Raw genomic sequence first — 19,238 nt, forward strand, 5'->3', positions numbered from 1 at the left:
TAAAGCTTTTTAAGGAAAACATAGGAAGATATCCTAGTCACATGAGAATAGATAGATGTTTCTTAGCTCACAGAAAGCAACAGTAGGAAAAATTATTTTGACTTTATCAAAATTAAAGATGTATCATTAAAAAAAAATACCATTGGCCAGGTGTGGTGGCTCACACGCGTAATCCTAGCACTTTAGGAAGCTGAGGCTGGAGAATTGCTTGAGGCCAGGAGTTTGAGACCATCCAGGAAAATATAGTGGGAACCCATCTCTACGAAAAAATTAAAATGTTAGCTGGGCATAGTGGTGCGTGTCTGTAGTCCCAGCTACTCAGGGGACTGAAGTGGGAGGATCGCTTGAGCCCGGGAGATCAAGGCTGTAGTGAACCGTGATTGTACCACTGCACTCCAGCGTTGGGCAACAGAGCAGGACCCTGTCTCTGAAAATGAATGAGGGCAATCCACAGACTGGGATGTGTAGTTCATAAAGAACTATAACTCAATAGTTAAAAAGATAATCCTAGTAAAAAGAGCAAAAATTTGAACTGATAGCTCACAAAAACAGATAGATAAATAACCAGTAAGGACATGAAAAAGCCCTCAACATCATTAGTCATCTGAGCTAAAATGAACTTCTGTGTTAAGAATTTTTGCATGTTCTCTCAGGGTTTGTAGTCTCTCTTTCTTCCTTTGACTTGATTTTGTTTTTAAAAAATAGACCTATTACCCCTTTTTAAAAAGTAGGTACTTTTTTTTTTTTTCCTCAGGGAAAATACTCTGCATACCTTAAAACAACGGCAGCTGACTTCTTACGTTGGAAGTGTTCGTCCGCTTGTCACTGAATTGGTAAGTATTCTTTGAAGTGAAAGTTGCCTTAGAAATTAACTGACTTTTTCTTTCAGACTGAGAATTTTTTCTCTTGGATCTTTGTTTGCTCTCCTGAAGGTTTGCACACACTAACTTTTTACTCTAAAACAACTAAGTTGCATTGGAATCTGATGGAATATGTTGAAACATATCCATGTCTTTTGAATTGTAAATACTAATATGTGCAAAGTGTACCTAACTTGCCAGCATTAAAAACAAATTAATTTTGGTCTTATCGTAAGATTTGACTCTGCCTCTATAAGATAGTAACCTATGAAAGCTCTTTTATGTTGAAAGCAAGTGAAAAAAAACTAAAGCCTTGTGAATTAGTTTGAGGTTAGAACGGTTATTCTAGGATATGAGTAGTAGGACTAATAGTGGATTTGAAAAGAACTGAAGCTGAATTATTCTAGGAACAGAGGAATGAAGCTTTATGACAGGTAGGGCATGTGAAAGGTTTATAGTGAAAAGTGAGAGAAATAAGTAACAATAAAAACTTCTGGAAGTACACTTGGAAACAAAGTGTTTTTGGTGAAAATTGAGAAAAAGAAAATTGTTCGATTGTTTGGAAACTAACAGCCTAAAACTGATTGTAGCTAAATTTACATTGTAGCAGGCAACAGCTGAAAATCATTTACTCTTACCAGCTGGAAAGTGGTGATTTCCTGTTGCTAGAAAGAGACCATGTTCCAAAAATTGAATGACATGTCTGCAAAATATTTATGAAAGTAGCCAATTGATCTGTTATATATTCCATTTCCTGAATTGATATTTATATTACCACACACTAAGTAACATGTAGAGTAAGAATTACTTCCTTTCTGAGTCATGTTAAAATTGTTTACCGTTTGAAATCCATCATGTAGATCATGGGTGCTATTTGCTGGTAAAGTGAAAACAATATATTACCCTAAATGCTTAGAAGCACATGAAAAGGTAGGTAGAAGTAACTGTTTTGGGGGATTTGTGCTTATTTATTAGAACTCTGTTTATAATGTTTTTATTAGGCATTGGTGTGTTTTATATGGTATTAATCCCAAAATAGGTCTTAATAGGCTGTCTTCCCATATGTTTTCAAAAAGTACCAGCTAAGCACTTTGTAGCCACAGAGCAGCTTTCTTGGGTTTTTGCTTCGTGTTTATCTTCCATCTGGGTCTAATTCTGTTTAGACTGGACCATGTAGCTGCTATGACAGAGCGAAACTCAAGTCATCTTCTAGTGTTACCTGGGCTGGGGTAGGCCAGTAGTATTTCTGCCTTACCTGACCAAGGCATGCCCAGGGCCAAGTATGTTTTCAGTGGGGAAGCAGACAACTGTGTGGCTATTTGGAACACTTGTAATCTTCTGACAATTTTATTGCCTTTGTTACTTAACTAAATTGAAACTGAATTTATTTCAGCCAGGCACAGTGGCTCATGCTTGTAATCTCAGCACTTTGGGTGGCCGAGGCAGGTGGATCATGAGGCCAGGAGTTTGAGACCAAACTGGCCAACATGGTGAAACCCTGTCTCTACTAAAAATACAAAAATTACCTGGGTGTGGTGGCATGTGCCTGTAATCCCAGCTACTCGGGAGGCTGAGGCAGGACAATTGCTTGAATCCAGGAGGTGAAGGTTGCAGTGTGCTGAAATGGCGCCACTGCACTCCAGTCTGGGCAACAGAGCAAGACTCCATCTTGGGGGAAAAAAGAAAAAAGAAAGAAAATTAATTGATTTGTATATAAACTCAGGATAGATTTATCATTTCCTGATGATGTGTGAGAGGTATGTAAGTAGAAAGGATTTATGCTTGATGATAATTTTTTGTTTCTTCTTACAGGACCCTGATGCTCCCATAAGACAGAAAATGCCTCTAGATGATCTGGATAGAGAAGATGAAGTCAGATTACTCAAATATCTCTTTACTCTAATCCGTGCTGGAATGACAGAAGAGGTTAGTCATGTATACCCTTCTTGTCTAATTCAAAAAGTCATAGCCTCTGAGCTGGAAGAGATTTTTGTGGCTGCCTAGTGTGCTTTCTTAATACAGTAATTCCATTCATGGTATTTCTAGATCTAACTTCCTGTTTGAACATTTCCAGTGATAAGGCACATGTAACTTGAGAAAACAATGTAATCTTGTTTGTACAACTCTAATTAATAGAAAATTATTTATAATAAGTCACACTTTTCTCCCCCATATTGCACTGCATATTCTAGGTATATCCCCGTTGTTTTTTGTTGTTGTTGTTCTGTTTGGGTTTTTGTTTTTGTTTTTGAGACAGGGTCTTGCCATGTTGCCCAGCCTCCTCTCTAATTTCTGGCCTTAAGTGATCCTCCCGCCTCACCCTTTTAAAGTGCTGGGATTACAGGCGTGAGACACTGCGCCTGGCCCAATCCCTGTTGATTTTTTTTTTTTCTTTTTTTTGTTTTGAGATGGAATCTCACTTGCCAGTGTTCTCATCATGAACAACTGGGCTCAAGTGACCCTCCTGTGTTGGCCTCCCAAAGTGCTGGGACTGTAGGCATGAGCCACTGTACCTGACCCAATCTTTATTATTTCTAATTCTGATTTTTTCACAGTTTAGAATAAACCTAACTCTAATTCTAGGTGATACTATTTAGGCACTTGAAGGCTGCAGTGGCACTCAAACTTCTTCCTTTTAACCTTACCTTTAAAAAAATGTGTGTGATAGTTAAGATCTTATATGTAGAATGATAAGTATCTAATTTGGACAGTTTACCAGATGGCTCTTTAGGTGAGATACTGTGATGTGTAGGAGTTTTGGGCTTCAATATTATATTGTATCTGGTTTACAGTACTTTTTGCAATTGCCTTTAGAAGATTCTATGTTAGTTCAAAGTGTCATTTGTTCTCTCCTATGTTATCAACCATCAGCATATATTAAGTAGTTGCTTATAGTAATAAGTCTTGGTTTATTAAGCACCATTCTTATTTTTTTTATTAAGAAAAGAAGTTGGCCAGGTGCAGTGACTCATGCCTGTAATCTCAGTATTTGGGGAGGCCAAGGCAGGAGGATCACTTGATGCCAGGAGTTTGAGACCAGCCTGGGCATCATAGTAAGACTCTGTCTCTATTATTAAAAAATTAAAAAAAAAAAAAAAAGTAGTTGATACTATTTATTTGTTTATTCAGAAAATATTTAAGTCCCAGCCACTCTGCCAGATAATGTGCAAGATACTAGAAATTGTTATGGTAATGAGGGATTTATTTACTTATTTAATTTTTTGTTGTAGAGTCTTGCTCTGCTGCCCAGGCTGGAGTACAGTGGTGTGATCTTGACTCACTGTAACCTCCACCTCCTGGGTTCAAGCAATTCTACTGCCTCAGCTTCCCAAGTAGCTTAGAGTACAGGCGCATACTGCTGTGCCTAGCTAATTTTTTGTATTTTAGTAAAGATGGGGTTTCACCATGTTGTCCAGACTGGTTCTTGAGCTCAGGCAATCTGCCTCCCTCAGCCTCCCAAAGTGCTAGGATTACAAGCATGAGCCACTGTGCCTGGCTTTGGGATTTATTTTAAAAAACAAAAATACAATCATACTATTGAAGGCTCAAAAAATAGAAATTTTCAAGGTCTCACTAGCTTTATATAACCACAGATAGTGAGCTTTTTGTATTTACTTACGGCCCTTTTTCTTTTATCTTCCTTTTTAGGATAGTTGCAGTCATAGTGTACATTCAAGTTTTTTCCCTCTTTAATAGTAATTTGGGATAAAATTTACATACCATGTAATTCACCCATTTCAAGTGACGCCATTCAGTGGTTTTGGCATGTTACATTATTCATTTTGTGAATTGTATAATACATTTTGAATCAAATAACAAAATATGCCATTTTAATCATTTAAGTGTATAATTATGTAATGAATTGTATAACAAAATTTGCCATTATAATCATTTAAGTGTACAGTTCAGTGGCATTAATTACATTAACAGTATTGGGAAACCATCACCACTGTTTCTAAAACTTTTTCATCAACCCAAATATAAACTGTAACCATTACATGCATAGGTGGAATCATACAATGTGCTTTTGTGTCTATCTTATTTCACTTAGAGTAATGTTTTCAAGATTCTATATTGAGTTTTTATCCTGCCTTTTCAAGATACCATATCAAAACATTTTTCCATGTTAATTCTTAAATAGCACTCATAGTTTTTAAAGGTTGTAAGTTTAGAACAATGTTAGGAATATGATATTCTTTAACTAGTTGTATTAATCAGGATTTCTCCGTTCAAGTGACAGAAACCCAACCTAAGTTACTTTATGCTTACAAGAGAATTGTTTGGCTCATGGAAGTGGGAAGTATAGATGGTATATCTGGCTTTCAGCAGGATCCAGGGACTCCAGAGATGCCCCAGGATGCTGTCTGTTTCCAAGACCCATAGCTCTACCTGCCTCTCTGTGTCTTCATTCCCAGAAAGCTACTCCCTACATTGTATCAGAGATGAATACAAAAAGGTCCAAGCTTACATCCTCCTGCCAACTAGCAATCTCAGCAAAGGAGTGTATCTTCTCTACCAGTTTCTCCAGCAAGAGTCCTGTAGTGAATCTTGTTAACTCACATGCCTAACCTTAGAATTCTGGAATAGGATCAGGTCTATCCAAAGCACAGGAGCTAAGAATGGGGAAATGGTGATTCCCTAAAGGGATGATGGAACAACAAGCATGTATTTACCTTACTGGTATATAAGCACATCGACTTACTGACTTACTGGTCAAGTTGAACACGCAATATCATCAGTGGACTAAATGAGCAGTAACAGCCTGGTCGTCACAGAGATGGTTTTTGTAATAGTTTTTCATAAATCAGGGGTCATCAATCTCTTTAACCCCATTTGTTTCTAGCAGGATTAAATGCCAGTGGGTGCCGTCAAACTTATTGTTAAGCCTAAAGTCAAACAGAAAAGGGATTTTTTTTAGAAAGAAAAACAGGGCCAGGTATGGTTGCTCACACCTGTAATCCCAACACTTTGGGAGGCTGAGGCAAGAGGATCCCTTTAGTCCAGAAGTTCAAGACTGACTAACATGATGACACTCTGTCTCTACAAAAAATTTTTAAAATTTTTAAAAAGAAAGAAAAATAAAGGTAGAGGCCACAGAAAGACATGCATATGTTTTAAAATAGAATGCTATTATTATTATTATTATTATTATTTGAGGCAGGGTTTCACTCTGTCACCCAGGCTGGAATGCAGTGGCCCGATCTCAGCTTACTGCAACCTCCACCTCCGGGGTTCAAGCAGTGCTCCTGCCTCAGCCTCCCAAGTAGCTGGAATTATAGGTGTCTACCACTGCACCTGGCTGATTTTTGTATTTTTAGTAGAGACAGGGTTTCACTATGTTGGCCAAGCTGGTCTTGAACTCCTGATCTCAGGTGATATGCCCACCTTGGCCTCCCAAAGCACTGGGATTACAGGCATGAGCCACCACACCCAGTCAGAATGCCATTATTAACTGTCTACATCCATCTCTTTTTTTTTTTTTTTTTGAGACAGAGTTTCACTCTTGTTACCCAGGCTGGAGTGCAATGGCGCGATCTCGGCTCACCACAACCTCCGCTTCCTGGGTTCAGGCAATTCTTCTGCCTCAGCCTCCCGAGTAGCTGGGATTACAGGCACATGCCACCATGCCCAGCTAATTTTTTGTATTTTTAGTAGAGATGGGGTTTCACCATGTTGACCAGGATGGTCTCGATCTGCTGACCTCGTGATCCACCCGCCTCGGCCTCCCAAAGTGCTGGGATTACAGGCTTGAGCCACCGCACCCGGCCTTACATCCATCTCTTGTAACATTTGTTCTATAAGTTATCTAAGCTTGTCGTATATTGGTTATACTTTGCTATAAAGCACAAGTACATTTTCACTGCCACCCTGGTTATTGGACTGACTGCTCTTTCTTGTTTCCTAAGGCACAACGACTCTGTAAACGCTGTGGTCAAGCATGGAGAGCTGCAACACTTGAAGGCTGGAAACTGTATCATGACCCTAATGTTAATGGAGGTATTTTAGTACATTTTATTCTGACAGTTGGGGACAAAGGCATTTTGCTCTAAATGCCAATTTTTGTCAACTATAGTTTCTCTTTGTAGAAAGGATTGTAATGAGATCTCATTTTAAACTACATTTTCTATCTTTTACTGTTTTATAGGAGCAGAATTAGAACCTGTTGAAGGGAATCCATATAGACGCATTTGGAAAATAAGTTGTTGGAGAATGGCAGAAGATGTAAGATAAATAAAATATTCAGTAATACTGCTTTCAACTTCAGGTTAATTAATTGAAAGCCTATTCAGGAGCTGCAAAACATTGAAAGTAGTGTCAAACTGGTTTTCAAAAACTTCCAGTAAAATTGAGGAATAGGCTTAACTTAATTTTTAGTACTTAGTGTTTCATCAGAATTATTAAAACACTAAGTACTAAAAATTAAACACTGATATAAGGCAGAAATGTAAAGGAGGTACCAAATGAGTTTAGAGAAAAAGTACTGGGCTAAAGCTTAAAGCTGGCATCTCTGTGGAAAGAATTGAATTGAACTTCTAAAACTTACTAGGATTAGGGTTGTTGGGAATGAAAACAAGAGGAAGGAATTCTAGGTAGGATATATAGATTGGGAAATTCAAAGTAAGGTAGATCTGCCAGCTTGGAGTAGAACGCTCATAAAGGAAATACAGTCAGTTCTGTTGTAACATGACATAGGTATTCCTAAAAGTTGCCACAATGTGCAACATTGTGCAGAAACCCTATAGGGCTTATAGGAAAATGGAGTTAAGAGAAAAATACTCAGAAACTTCATTAGGGTTATGTAAAACAATAAAAAGTTAATAAAAATGGTAGCACGGTTTCACATCTGTCAAACAGTTTAAAAAATACATATACTGACAAACAGTTTAAAAAATACATAAATACGCCGGGTGCGGTGGCTCATGCCTGTAATCCCAGCACTTTGGGAATCCGAGGCGGGCAAATCACAAAGTCAAGAGATCAAAGCCATCCTGGCCAACATGGTGAAACCCTGTCTCTACTAAAAAATACAAAAAATTAGCTGGGCATGGTGGCCCACGCCTGTAGTCCCAGCTACTCGGGAGGCCGAGGCAGGAGAATTGCTTGAACCTGGGAGGGGGAGGTTGCAGTGAGCCGAGATCACGCCACTGCACTCCAGCCTGGCGCCTGGTGACAGAACAAGACTCTGTCTAAAAAAAAAAAAAAAAACATAAATACTACAATAAACATGGCACTTTACTATTGGGAAACACTGAAAAGGAGAAAGGGATTACAGAATGCCTACATATATTGGTTATGAGTAACATATAAACAAGGAACAACAAACTGCGGAAGGCTGCAGGAGGCTTCTGAGGAGGAAGACCTCTCTATGCCTCATGTTCCAGTGCAGGGTGACCTGGGCTCTGTTACCATAATCATTGTGCTCAGATGTAAACCCCTTCGTAGCACTATGACATAGCCAGACTTGTAGACTCCTTGTAAGGAGGTCTCTTAGCTGTATGTAGATAATCAGCTAAAGATAATCACATGTTCTTGTTTCGTGAAACTCCCTAACCGCCACTGTTATCAATCCTTAGGATGATATACCAATTCTGGCTCACTGATTCACTTCCAGCTCACCGATTCTCCCACCATCACTCCACCCCTACTCTATAGATCAAAGTCAGTGTAATCAATAAATAGTGTGGATGGTCAGAGCTTGGGACCCTCACTGTCACCTCCAGAGTAATGAAGTGATGGTCCCACTTTTTCTCTTAATCTGCCTTTTTCTCATTTTTTTTGTCACTACCAAACCAAGTGGTATAGGGCTGGCTCCCTACATTCTGGTGCCCAATGTGGGGTTCATGGATACTACATTCTGGCGCCAAAGTGTGGGGCTCATGGATTCCCTACACTTTACCTTGAAAAAGACCTAAAGCATCTTGTAGAATTGGATGTTAAAGTGGCATAAGCTTTAGGGCACATGACAGACGTGTTTTAAGAAGATCAGCATGGCAGTGGAAAAAGAGACTTAAAATTAGATAGACAAAAGGCTAAGAAAGTAATTAGGAGCCTGTCAGAGTTATTTGGACACTAAGTCACAAGGATCTGTCATAGGATAGTATTGCTGGGAATGGAAAGGAAGGGAGAGACATTGGTTGGGACCAGTGATTAGAAACAGAAAGCAGAGGTGGGCTCAGTTATGCAGTAAGAGTCTCAAGTTTCTTGTTTGGATGGCAAGAAAACTGGAAATACCATTAATAGGATCCCAAAAGTAAAATGGGGGAAATTAGTTAGTTCTGCATAGGAATCAGATGCAAACGGATGCATGCTTTGTTTTGATGTTGTACATAGGTCGGTATCGGAGAGTATCAGGTATTTAAAAACATTCTAGGAGAAAATACCTATATAGGTTCTATATGGAATAAAATTTGTTTAAAATACTCAAAGCATCCATTAGGGTTGGATCTGCTTTCACCCAATATTTGACATTTAAGTGTTTTACTTTTTTCTCTAGATTTCAGCATTATTTCATCAAACTGAAATTCTTCCTTCTTATTATCCCACTAGATCTTTCACTAAGTTTAAAAACTACCAAGTAGGCCGGGCGCGGTGGCTCAAGCTTGTAATCCCAGCACTTTGGGAGGCCGAGGCGGGTGGATCACAAGGTCGAGAGATCTAGACCATCCTGGTCAACATGGTGAAACCCCGTCTCTACTAAAAATACAAAAAATTAGCTGGGCATGGTGGCGGGTGCCTGTAATCCCAGCTACTCAGGAGGCTGAGGCAGGAGAATTGCCTGAACCCAGGAGGCGGAGGTTGCGGTGAGCCGAGATCGCGCCATTGCACTCCAGCCAGGGTAACAAGAGCAAAAACTCCGTCTCAAAAAAAAAAAAAAAAAAAAAAAAAAAACTACCAAGTAAATAGGTTCAGTCTAGAAGAGATTGCATAACTGCAGATTATGAGGAAAATTGACATAATAAGAAAAACAGTATTTCAATTGTTTATATTCATTGTGTTTTAGGAGCTTTTTAATAGATACGAGAGAGCAATTTATGCAGCCTTAAGTGGGAATCTTAAGCAGGTATGCAATCTGTTTTAATGTTTAAATTTTTTCTGTGGAGTAAAATTAAATACATAAAATACTCTAACACTTGTATATAACAAATATAAACTTAAATATATATACTTAACTATGTACATACATACGTGTAGCAATGATAGATAATCATGAATCAGTTAGTGACTTGTTCTGCTTAATTTGATGTATTCCTTAACATGCATGGTGTTTTAATGAATGAAATCAGATTTCAGTTTTTAAGAATTGTAAATTTAACTGCAACACACATTTATTGATGACTTATAATACTCATAGCTGTTTGCAGACATGTGCCACAAAGGCACGGTGAGTCCTTGGGTTGTCTTACATATCCGTGTTTTTCTCACAACCCACTACTCTCTACATATTATAGCTATCTTGACGGATACTATAATAATCAGTTGAAATGTCATATCAGCATGGAAAACTGATGTTCTAAACTCAGTGTGAAAAATCTTAACAGTTCAAACATCTTAGAAGATGTAGTTGGGGAGGGAAAGGTTATTTGGCACAATTTTTTTTTAATCCATCATCTTTTATATCATTATAAAGTGATGTTATAGTCTGTGTCATTGGATGTATGCTTTTCCTTTCTTTTCTGTTGAATATGTCTATTACATATTTCTGTTTTGTAATGGGGAAAAAGCTGCTTCCTGTTTGTGACACCTGGGAAGACACAGTGTGGGCCTACTTCCGGGTGATGGTAGACAGTCTGGTAGAACAGGAAATCCAGACATCAGTAGCAACTCTGGATGAAACTGAAGAACTCCCTAGAGAATATCTGGAAGTAAAGTGAGTTCATTGAATTGTTTTGAGTCATGGTGATTTGTAGCATGCTCTTTAATGTTTCATTTTACAGCCCTTTTTTATATTATTAATGTTATTCTGTTCTTTTCTCGTTTCTTTTGAAGTTGGACCTTAGAAAAGGTTTTTGAGGAACTTCAAGCTACTGATAAGAAGGTAAATGTTAATAGGAACATATTACATATCTGGATTAGGAAAAAATGTCATTCCATTGTGCACTGTAGCTGAAAGGAAAAAAATAGGTGGAACTTTCTCCTTTCTTTTTCTCACTTACTAAAAATAAAAATCATTCTTTGAAAGGAAAAAAATTACATAACTGATAATATCATTTTTAGTTTTTTGTTTAGAATTACTTTCATCTAAGTATATGCACGTAAGCTGTATTTATTCCTTTCTTTTTGAAAATTTAAAATACATTATGGAAAATTAATAAGACTTTATTTTCCTGGATCTTGTATTTTCTAAAAATTATATTCCTTTAAAAATGCCTAAACAACCTTAGTAATATTGTATGTACTTGTACAGTAAAATAATTTAAGAATGTTTACAATAAAATAATATAAGGATGTATAAATAAAACCTTTATAGTAATTTTCCACCTTTTTATGGTTATTCCTTTGAGATGATAAAACATACTGATACGTATTCTTCTGTATTTCTTTTCATGAGCTTATGAATATGTGTAAATAATGATATTCCAAGAATTTTGATTTTGTGTTTTTCACATTGTACTACATGTTACTCTACAGCTTGATTTTTTTTCATTTAATGATAATCTCCAATTTAGTTGATTCATTTTTACTTAACCTTAGTCCTTTTAATAAATACATAATTTTGTTGTTGTTGTTGTTGTTGTTTTGAGACAGAATTTCACTCTTGTGGCCCAGGCTGGAGTGCAATAGTGCCATCTTGGCTCACCTCAACTTCCGCTTCCTGGATTCAAGCAGTTCTCCTGCCTCAGCTTCCCGAGTAGCTGGGATTACAGACATGCACTACCATTCCCGGCTAATTTTTTGTATTTTTAGTAGAGACGGGGTTTTTCCATGTTGGTCAGACTGGTCTCGAACTCCTGACCTCAGGTGATCTGCCTGCCTCGGCCTCCCAAAGTGCTGGGATTACAGGCATGAACCACCACATCCAGCCCAAATACATAATGTTCTATAGAATAATGTATGATTTATTTTAATCATTCCCCTTTGGGTAATATTTAGGTTATTTCTAGTGCTATAATGAACTTATATATTTGTGTGTACTTAGCTACCAGTCCTTCCGTTTCTTCAGACTAAGTTTCCTGAAAGCAGGGTTACTGGGTTAAGGAGTATATGCTTTATACATTATATATACATATATACAATGTTTCTGAATTAATTCTCTGAAGACACCATGTTGTATACATTAAAAATATATACAATAAAAATAAATAAATAGGCCAGGCATGGTGGCTCATGCCTGTAATCCCAGCACTTGGGAGGCAAAGGTGGGAGGATCACTTGAGGCCAGGAGTTTGAGACCAGCCTGTGCATCATAACAAAACCTCATCCCTAAAAAAAAGTTAGCTGGGTGTGGTGGTGTACCCACTTGCAGTCCCAGCTATTCCAGAGGCTGAAGAGGGAGGATCACTTGAGCCCAGGAGGTCATGGCTTCAGTGAGCTGTGATTGCACTACTGCACTCCAGCCTGGGCAACAGAGCAAGGACCTGTCTCAAAGAGATAAGAAAAATTTAATAGGTAGGTAGGTAGGTAAAGAAACATTTTGAAATGGATGGTGCATCCCTGTAATCCCAACTACTTTGGAGGCTGAGGCAGGAGAATTGCTTGAACGTAGGAGACAGAGGTTGCAGTGAGCCAAGATTACGACATTGCACTCTAGGCTGGGCAACAGGAGCGAAACTCTGTCTCAAAAAAAAATTTTTGTCGAAATGGAAAAATAATTAATTTATTACCTGGTTGTGGCAGTTAAATTCATACTTCCACAAGTAATTTATTGAATTATACATTCTCACCAGTCTCAACTGTCACACTTTTTATGTTTTGCCAATGTATCAAAGTAGGTAGGAAATAAGAACTTGTTCTTCTACTCACATTTTCTTGTTTGTTCATAAGGCTGAGCATTCCCTTATGTTTATTGACCATTTTTGAAGGTTTTTTTCATATCTTCTAGCTATTTTTCTGTGGAGTTTTATATTTTTCTCATACAGGAGCACTTGGTTTAGCAAGGAAATTAATGCTTTTTCGGTCAAGTGTTTATTACCAGTCTATTATTTTGGAAATTCTAGCTAATGAAATAAAACGAGAAAATTAAGGAACAGATAGAAATACTAGAAAGGGAAGAATATTTACATATGACAAAAATATTAGTCTAGAAACTTAAAGCTCAGTAAGTTACTAGAATTAACAAGAGAATTTGTTAAAGTAGCTAGATACAAAAGTTTTTTTTTAAGTCAGCCTTTTGTACTTGTTACGACTATTTGGAAAAGGATTTAGCACTCTCTCCCCAAAAGTTCCATTTAAATGAGTGATCAAAACTAAAGAGATCTAGAAATAAAAAATTAATCAAGGGTTACAAGTCCTTCATTTAAAAACTATAGACTCTTACTGAAGGCATAAAATAAATAGCTATATCATGTTCCTGGATGAGGGCATTTAATACAAATATCACTCATTCCAAAATTAGCATAGAAACCTAATGCTTTGAGATATTACTTCTGGGCAGAAAGTTGTCAAGTAAAAGAATAATCGAGAATGGCAAGGACATTTTTTTTTTTTTTTTTTTGGTCTTTTTGTTTTTTTCCTTTTTGTGGAGAACGGGGTCTCGCTATATTGCCCAGGCAGGTCTCGAACTCCTGGGCTCAAGCTATCCTCCCGCCTCTGCCTCCCTAAGAGCTGGGATTACAGGCGTGAGCCACAGCGCCCGGCAGCAAGGACATTTTGAAAAAGAACAATAGGCTGGACTTGGTGGCTCACACCTCTAATCCCAGCACTTTTGGAGGCTAAGTCAGGAGGATCACTTGAGCTCAGGAGTTTGAGAGCAGCCTGGACAACATGGCAAAACCCCATCTCTACAAAAAAAAATTAAAATTAGTGGCATGCACCTGTAGTTCTAGCTTCTCAGGAGGCTGAGGTGGGAGGATCACCTAAGCCTGGTGAGGTAGAGGCTGTAGTGAACCTTGATTGCATCATTGCACTCCAGCTTGGGCAACAGAATGAGACTCTGTCTTAAAAACAAACAAAAAAACACACTCAAAAAAAGGGAAAAAAATATAGTTACGGAGGTACTTGCCTTAATAATAAAACTTAATATGAAGATACAACAAAACAGTATAGAACTGACATGAAAATAAACAGATGAGTGGACCACAAAGTCCAAACTAGATCCAAGTATATTTGAGAATTTAACAGTCCAAACTAGATCCAAGTGTATATGAGAACTTAACAGATGTCAGAGGTCAACCTTTCATTTCAGAGGGAAAGGGATGGTTTATTTAAATAAATGGTGCTGGCATAATTGGCTTTCCATCCAGAAGAAAACAAAGTTAGACCCTACCTCATGCCATGTAATTAAAATAAATTCCACATAGAGCAAAGGTTTGAATGTAAAAATGAACAAATGCTGAAAGAAAATTTAGACAGCTAACTAAATAAAAATTAAAAGTTTGACAACAAAAAATTGAACTATTTTCTTCAAAAAATCAAGCTGCAAATAACTTACAAAAGGTTTTCTCTATTCTGTATGTGATCACTATTTTGTTTTTTTCACGCTTGGTACCATGTACAGAAGAGAATGCTCAAAGAATGCTTTCAAGGACTGCTGCTCATGTTGAAAGAAATCTTAATTATTTTGCTTAGGTCACATGAGTTCTTTCTTTCTGGTACACCATGTGTAGTGCCAAGATAAATAGGAATAAAATATAAGAATAAAAGTTTAATACCATCATGAGATTAAATTGTTATAACAGTCTCTACATTCAAAGATGCTTTTCAGTTCTGGATTTGTAAGCTGTGAGTATATTCCAAAGGCAGTTCCATGTTTTATTTTGTTTTGATATTCCTAAGGCCCTTCATTTCCAACTTTTTCTTTCTATATGTTCCTTCAAAAGTTTAACATTTTTAGTTTAACAATGAATATACACTACAGAATGACCACTAGAAGATTTATGGAAAATTAAAAAAATTTTTTTCAGAGAGTTCTGGAAGAGAATCAAGAACATTATCATGTAGTTCAAAAGTTTCTTATCCTGGGAGACATTGATGGTAAGATATAATTTTATTTTACTTTGTTGCGTTTTGTTTGGTTTGGTTTGGATTTTTTTTCGGGGACAAAGTTTCACCCTGTCACCCAGACTGGAGTGCATTGGCACAACCTCAGCTCACTGCAACCTCCATCTCCTGGGTTGATGCTATTCTCCAGTCTTAGCCTCCCGAGTAGCTGGGATTACAGGTGCACACCACCACGCCTGGCTAATTTTTGTATTTTTAGTAGAGATGGGGTTTCATTATGTTGGCCAGGCTGGTCTGCAACTCCTGACCTTAGGTGATCCACCTGCCGCAGCCTCCCAAAGTGCTATGTATTATCGGCATGGGATTACAGGCGTGAGTGACCACGCCCAGCCAGTTTTATTTTACTTTGTATGGGTTCTTCATTGTCTTACAGTAATTTTTTTAAGTTATCCAAACAATGCATATAACTTACCACGTCTTGATAAATATTAACCTATTTGAATGCAACTCTTTATGTCAGAGGTGACCTTTCATGTCATTTGGTTTTTATAAAGCAAAGTTTGGATTTTACCCAGACTCTGTTTAAGTGGGTGTAGAGTTATATGATGGCTATTAATAATGAGACGGTGACTTTATTTATTTATTTGAGATGGAGTTTTGCTCTTGTTGTCCAGGCTGGAGTACAATGGCATGATCTCAGCTCACCGCAACCTCAGCCTCCCAGGTTCAAGCGATTCTCCTGCTTCAGCCTCCTGAGTAGCTAGGATTACAGGCATGCGCCACCATGCCTGGCCAATTTTTGTATTTTTAGTGGAGGCAGGGTTTCTCCATGTTCATCAGGTTGGTCTTTAACTGTTGACCTCAGTGATCCACCCTCCTCGGCCTCCCAAAGTGCTGGAATTATAGGCGTGAGCCACCACGCCTGGCCAATACAGTGACTTTAAAGCACTATAAGAGTGAAGTAAATGTTCCTGGTAATGTTTATTTTTTTCTTTTGATTTGATTCCTATTGTTGAATCTTTGCTTTGATGGCTTGTAGGTTTGATGGATGAGTTTAGCAAATGGCTTTCCAAAAGCAGAAACAATCTGCCTGGACACCTTCTTCGCTTTATGACTCACCTCATTTTGTTTTTCCGTACTCTGGGACTACAGACCAAGGTATATAAAAAGGAACTATTTCTTCTCTATAATATTGATGCTTTGTACCTAGTGTCAAGAAAACACTACTTTTGTTGTTGTTGTTTTCTAGAAGTGGTGATAAGGAATCAAATATCTTCCACATAGCCTTGTATAGTCACTCAACAATAACTCACTCTCAGTGAATGACCCTTTAGAGTTCTAGTCTGTGGCCACAGAATGCTGTTGGTTACCTGATTTTTAATAAACTCATAACTTTATCCTTGTCTGTACCCACCTTTAAATCAACCAGCTAAGCTAACTAAAGAAACTAAGTGCTATGTGAGATTTTAAAACTTTGTTGTTTTTTTTTGTTGCTTTTTTTCTAAAAAAAAAAAAAAAAAAAAAAGTAACATTTTGGTCAGAGTACATGTACAAAGTGAATGATAAAGTAATTGAAAGCTTGGGCTTTGGAGTAAGAGTCCTGAGTTTATACCCTTATTCAGCAGCTTCTATCTGTGTAATTATGGGTAAATAAAACTTCCCTGGGTATTAATTTCTTCCTCTGTAAAATATAAACAATAATAGTAACTAGCCAAGAAGAGTTATGGTAAGGTTAAATCATGCGGTAGATGAACTGTGGTAAGCCCTTAGCTTGGTGTATAGTTACTACTCAATGGTAAACATTACAATTATTAAGTTATTTAATAGCAGAACTTGTATTAAAAATTTTATTACTCTTTCATATAAGCAGTTGTATTTATAATTATTATGTCTTTTTTTCCTACGAAGGAAGAAGTTTCTATTGAAGTTTTAAAGACATACATACAGGTAAACTTTGAAAACCTACAACCTGATTCTTTTTTACTATTTTAATGAAAACAAAAATCAGAATACTATTTTAATTCTCAATGATAAAAAAGCATCAGAATCCATAAGAGATCTTTTAATTATCAGCACAGTTGACCCTTGAACAATGCCGGGATTAGGAAAACACCCCTCCCCACTGCACAATCGAAAATACACTCTAAAAACTTAACTACTGATACTCTATTGTTGACCAGAAACCATACCAGTAACATAAACACCCAATTAACACATTTTGTATGTTACACGTATTAGATACAGTCATCCCTCAGTATACTTGGGGGATTGGTTCCAGGACCCCCACATGTAACAAAATCTGTGTATACTCATGTCCACAGTTGGCTCTGCACAACTTGCATGTACAGAAAGTTGGCCTTCCATATTTGCAGATTTCACATCCAGATAATACTGTATTTTCTATGTAAGTCGAGTTGAAAAATATTTGTGCATAAGTGGACCTGCACAGTTCAAACCCATGTTTTCAAAGCTCAACTGTACTGTATTCTTATGATAATGTAAGCTAAAGAAAACATTACTAAGTAAATCATAAGGGCTAGGCGTGGTGGCTCATACCTATAATCCCAACACTTTGGGAGACAGAGGCTGGAGGATTGCTTGAGTCCAGAAGTTTGGGATCAGCTGAGCAACATAGGGAGATCCCTCTCTCTACTACAAAAAAATTATTTAAAATTAGCCAGCCATAGTGATTTATATGTGTAAACCTAGCTACTTGGGAGGCTGAGGGAGGAAGACTGAGTGAGCCCATAAGATGGAGGTTGCAGTGAACTATGATCTCACCCCACTGCCCTCCGGGTGGGTGAGAGTGACACCATCTCAAAAAAAAAAAAAAAAAAAAAAAACAATCAGGCCGGGCATGGTGGCTTGCACCTGTAATCCCAGCACTTTGGGAAGCCAAGGTGGGTGGATCACTTGAGTCCAGGAGTTCAAGACTAGCCTGGGCAACAGCGAGAACCTGTCTTTTTTTAAGAAAAGGTTAAAAAATTAATAAATAACTTTTAAAAGTTAAAAAACTAATAAATAAAAATCGTAAGGAAGAGAAACTACATTTATAGTACTATACTATATCTGTTAATACTGTAAGTTTATGCTTTCTGTTTACAGGATGAATTGTCTATCTGAAATGGACAAATGATTCTCCTGCCTCAGCCTCTCGAGCAGTTGGGATTACAGGCATGTGCCAACATGCCTGGATAAATTTTGTATTTTTAGTAGAGATGGGGTTTTTGTCTTGTTCTCTAGGCTGGTCTCAAACTCTGGTCTCATGTGATCCGCCTGCCTCAGCCTCCCAAAGTGCTGGGATTCCAGGTGTGAGCTACCAGGTCCGGCCTCAAGTGATACTTCTGCCTCAGCCTCCCAAAGTGCTGGAATTACAGGCACAAGCCACCATACCCAGCCAATTTTTCAATATATTTATTGAAAAAAGTCCGCATATAAGTGAACTCACACAATTCAAATCTATGCTGTTTAAGAGCCAACTGCACTCACTTTTTAGAATTTAAAATTATTCCGGGCTGGACACAGGGGCCCATGCCATAATCCCAGCACTCAGGAGGTCAAGGTGGGCAGATCACTTGAGCCCAGGAGTTTGAGACCAGCCCGGGCAGCATAGTGAAAAGCCATCTCTACTAAAAAAAATACAAAAAATCAGCAGGGCATGGTGGCATGTGCCTGTAGTCCCACCTATTTGGGAGGCTAAGGTGGGAGGATCACCTGAACCCGGGACACAGAGGTTTCAGTGAACCATGATCGTGCCACTACACCCCAGCCTGGGTGACAAGAGTGCGACCCTGTCTCAAATAAATAAATATAAAATGAAATTATGTTTAGCAACACAAATCCATATCTCTGTGAATTTCTCCTGAATATATTTGAGATTTTGAAGTAAACTTTTTTATTACTGACATACTTTGATCTTTTTCTGTTTTTTAGCTTTTAATAAGTGAGAAACATACAAATCTCATAGCATTTTATACCTGTCATTTGCCTCAAGACCTAGCTGTTGCCCAGTATGCTTTATTTTTGGAAAGTGTTACAGAATTTGAGCAGCGCCACCATTGCTTGGAGTTGGCTAAAGAAGCAGGTAAAAATGGTTGAAAACTTTGTCTATTGACATTTGTAGGCAAATACTCATTTTGGCTATAGTAATGTTTGTCCTAGTTTTAAATCTTATTTCTCTTTAGGGGAAAAAAGTAATAAAATTTTCAGGGAATTTCTGTTTTAGGACTAATGTTACTTACGCTGTAACTCATATGTAAAATATCTTTTAATTTTGGCATT

The 19,238-nt window shown here is 37.6% G+C and overlaps 1 protein-coding gene across 3 annotated transcripts in view; it reads left to right on the top strand.

Moving 5' to 3' along the window:
- Positions 1 to 19,238, top strand: part of NUP107 (nucleoporin 107) — a 56,151-nt gene that overhangs the window by 25,549 nt on the left and 11,364 nt on the right. For all 3 annotated transcript variants that reach the window (XM_010337287.3, XM_074402870.1, XM_074402869.1), the window contains exons 11-21: positions 755 to 833; positions 2,673 to 2,786; positions 6,767 to 6,857; positions 7,006 to 7,082; positions 9,862 to 9,921; positions 10,583 to 10,728; positions 10,848 to 10,896; positions 14,921 to 14,990; positions 15,997 to 16,115; positions 16,866 to 16,904; positions 18,891 to 19,041. In XM_010337287.3, coding sequence (XP_010335589.2) covers positions 755 to 833; positions 2,673 to 2,786; positions 6,767 to 6,857; positions 7,006 to 7,082; positions 9,862 to 9,921; positions 10,583 to 10,728; positions 10,848 to 10,896; positions 14,921 to 14,990; positions 15,997 to 16,115; positions 16,866 to 16,904; positions 18,891 to 19,041 — 995 coding nt within the window. The remainder of the gene's footprint in view (positions 1 to 754; positions 834 to 2,672; positions 2,787 to 6,766; positions 6,858 to 7,005; positions 7,083 to 9,861; positions 9,922 to 10,582; positions 10,729 to 10,847; positions 10,897 to 14,920; positions 14,991 to 15,996; positions 16,116 to 16,865; positions 16,905 to 18,890; positions 19,042 to 19,238) is intronic.

Source organism: Saimiri boliviensis, chromosome 7 (genome assembly GCF_048565385.1).
Source record: "Saimiri boliviensis isolate mSaiBol1 chromosome 7, mSaiBol1.pri, whole genome shotgun sequence".
NCBI classification, from domain to species: domain Eukaryota; kingdom Metazoa; phylum Chordata; class Mammalia; order Primates; family Cebidae; genus Saimiri; species Saimiri boliviensis.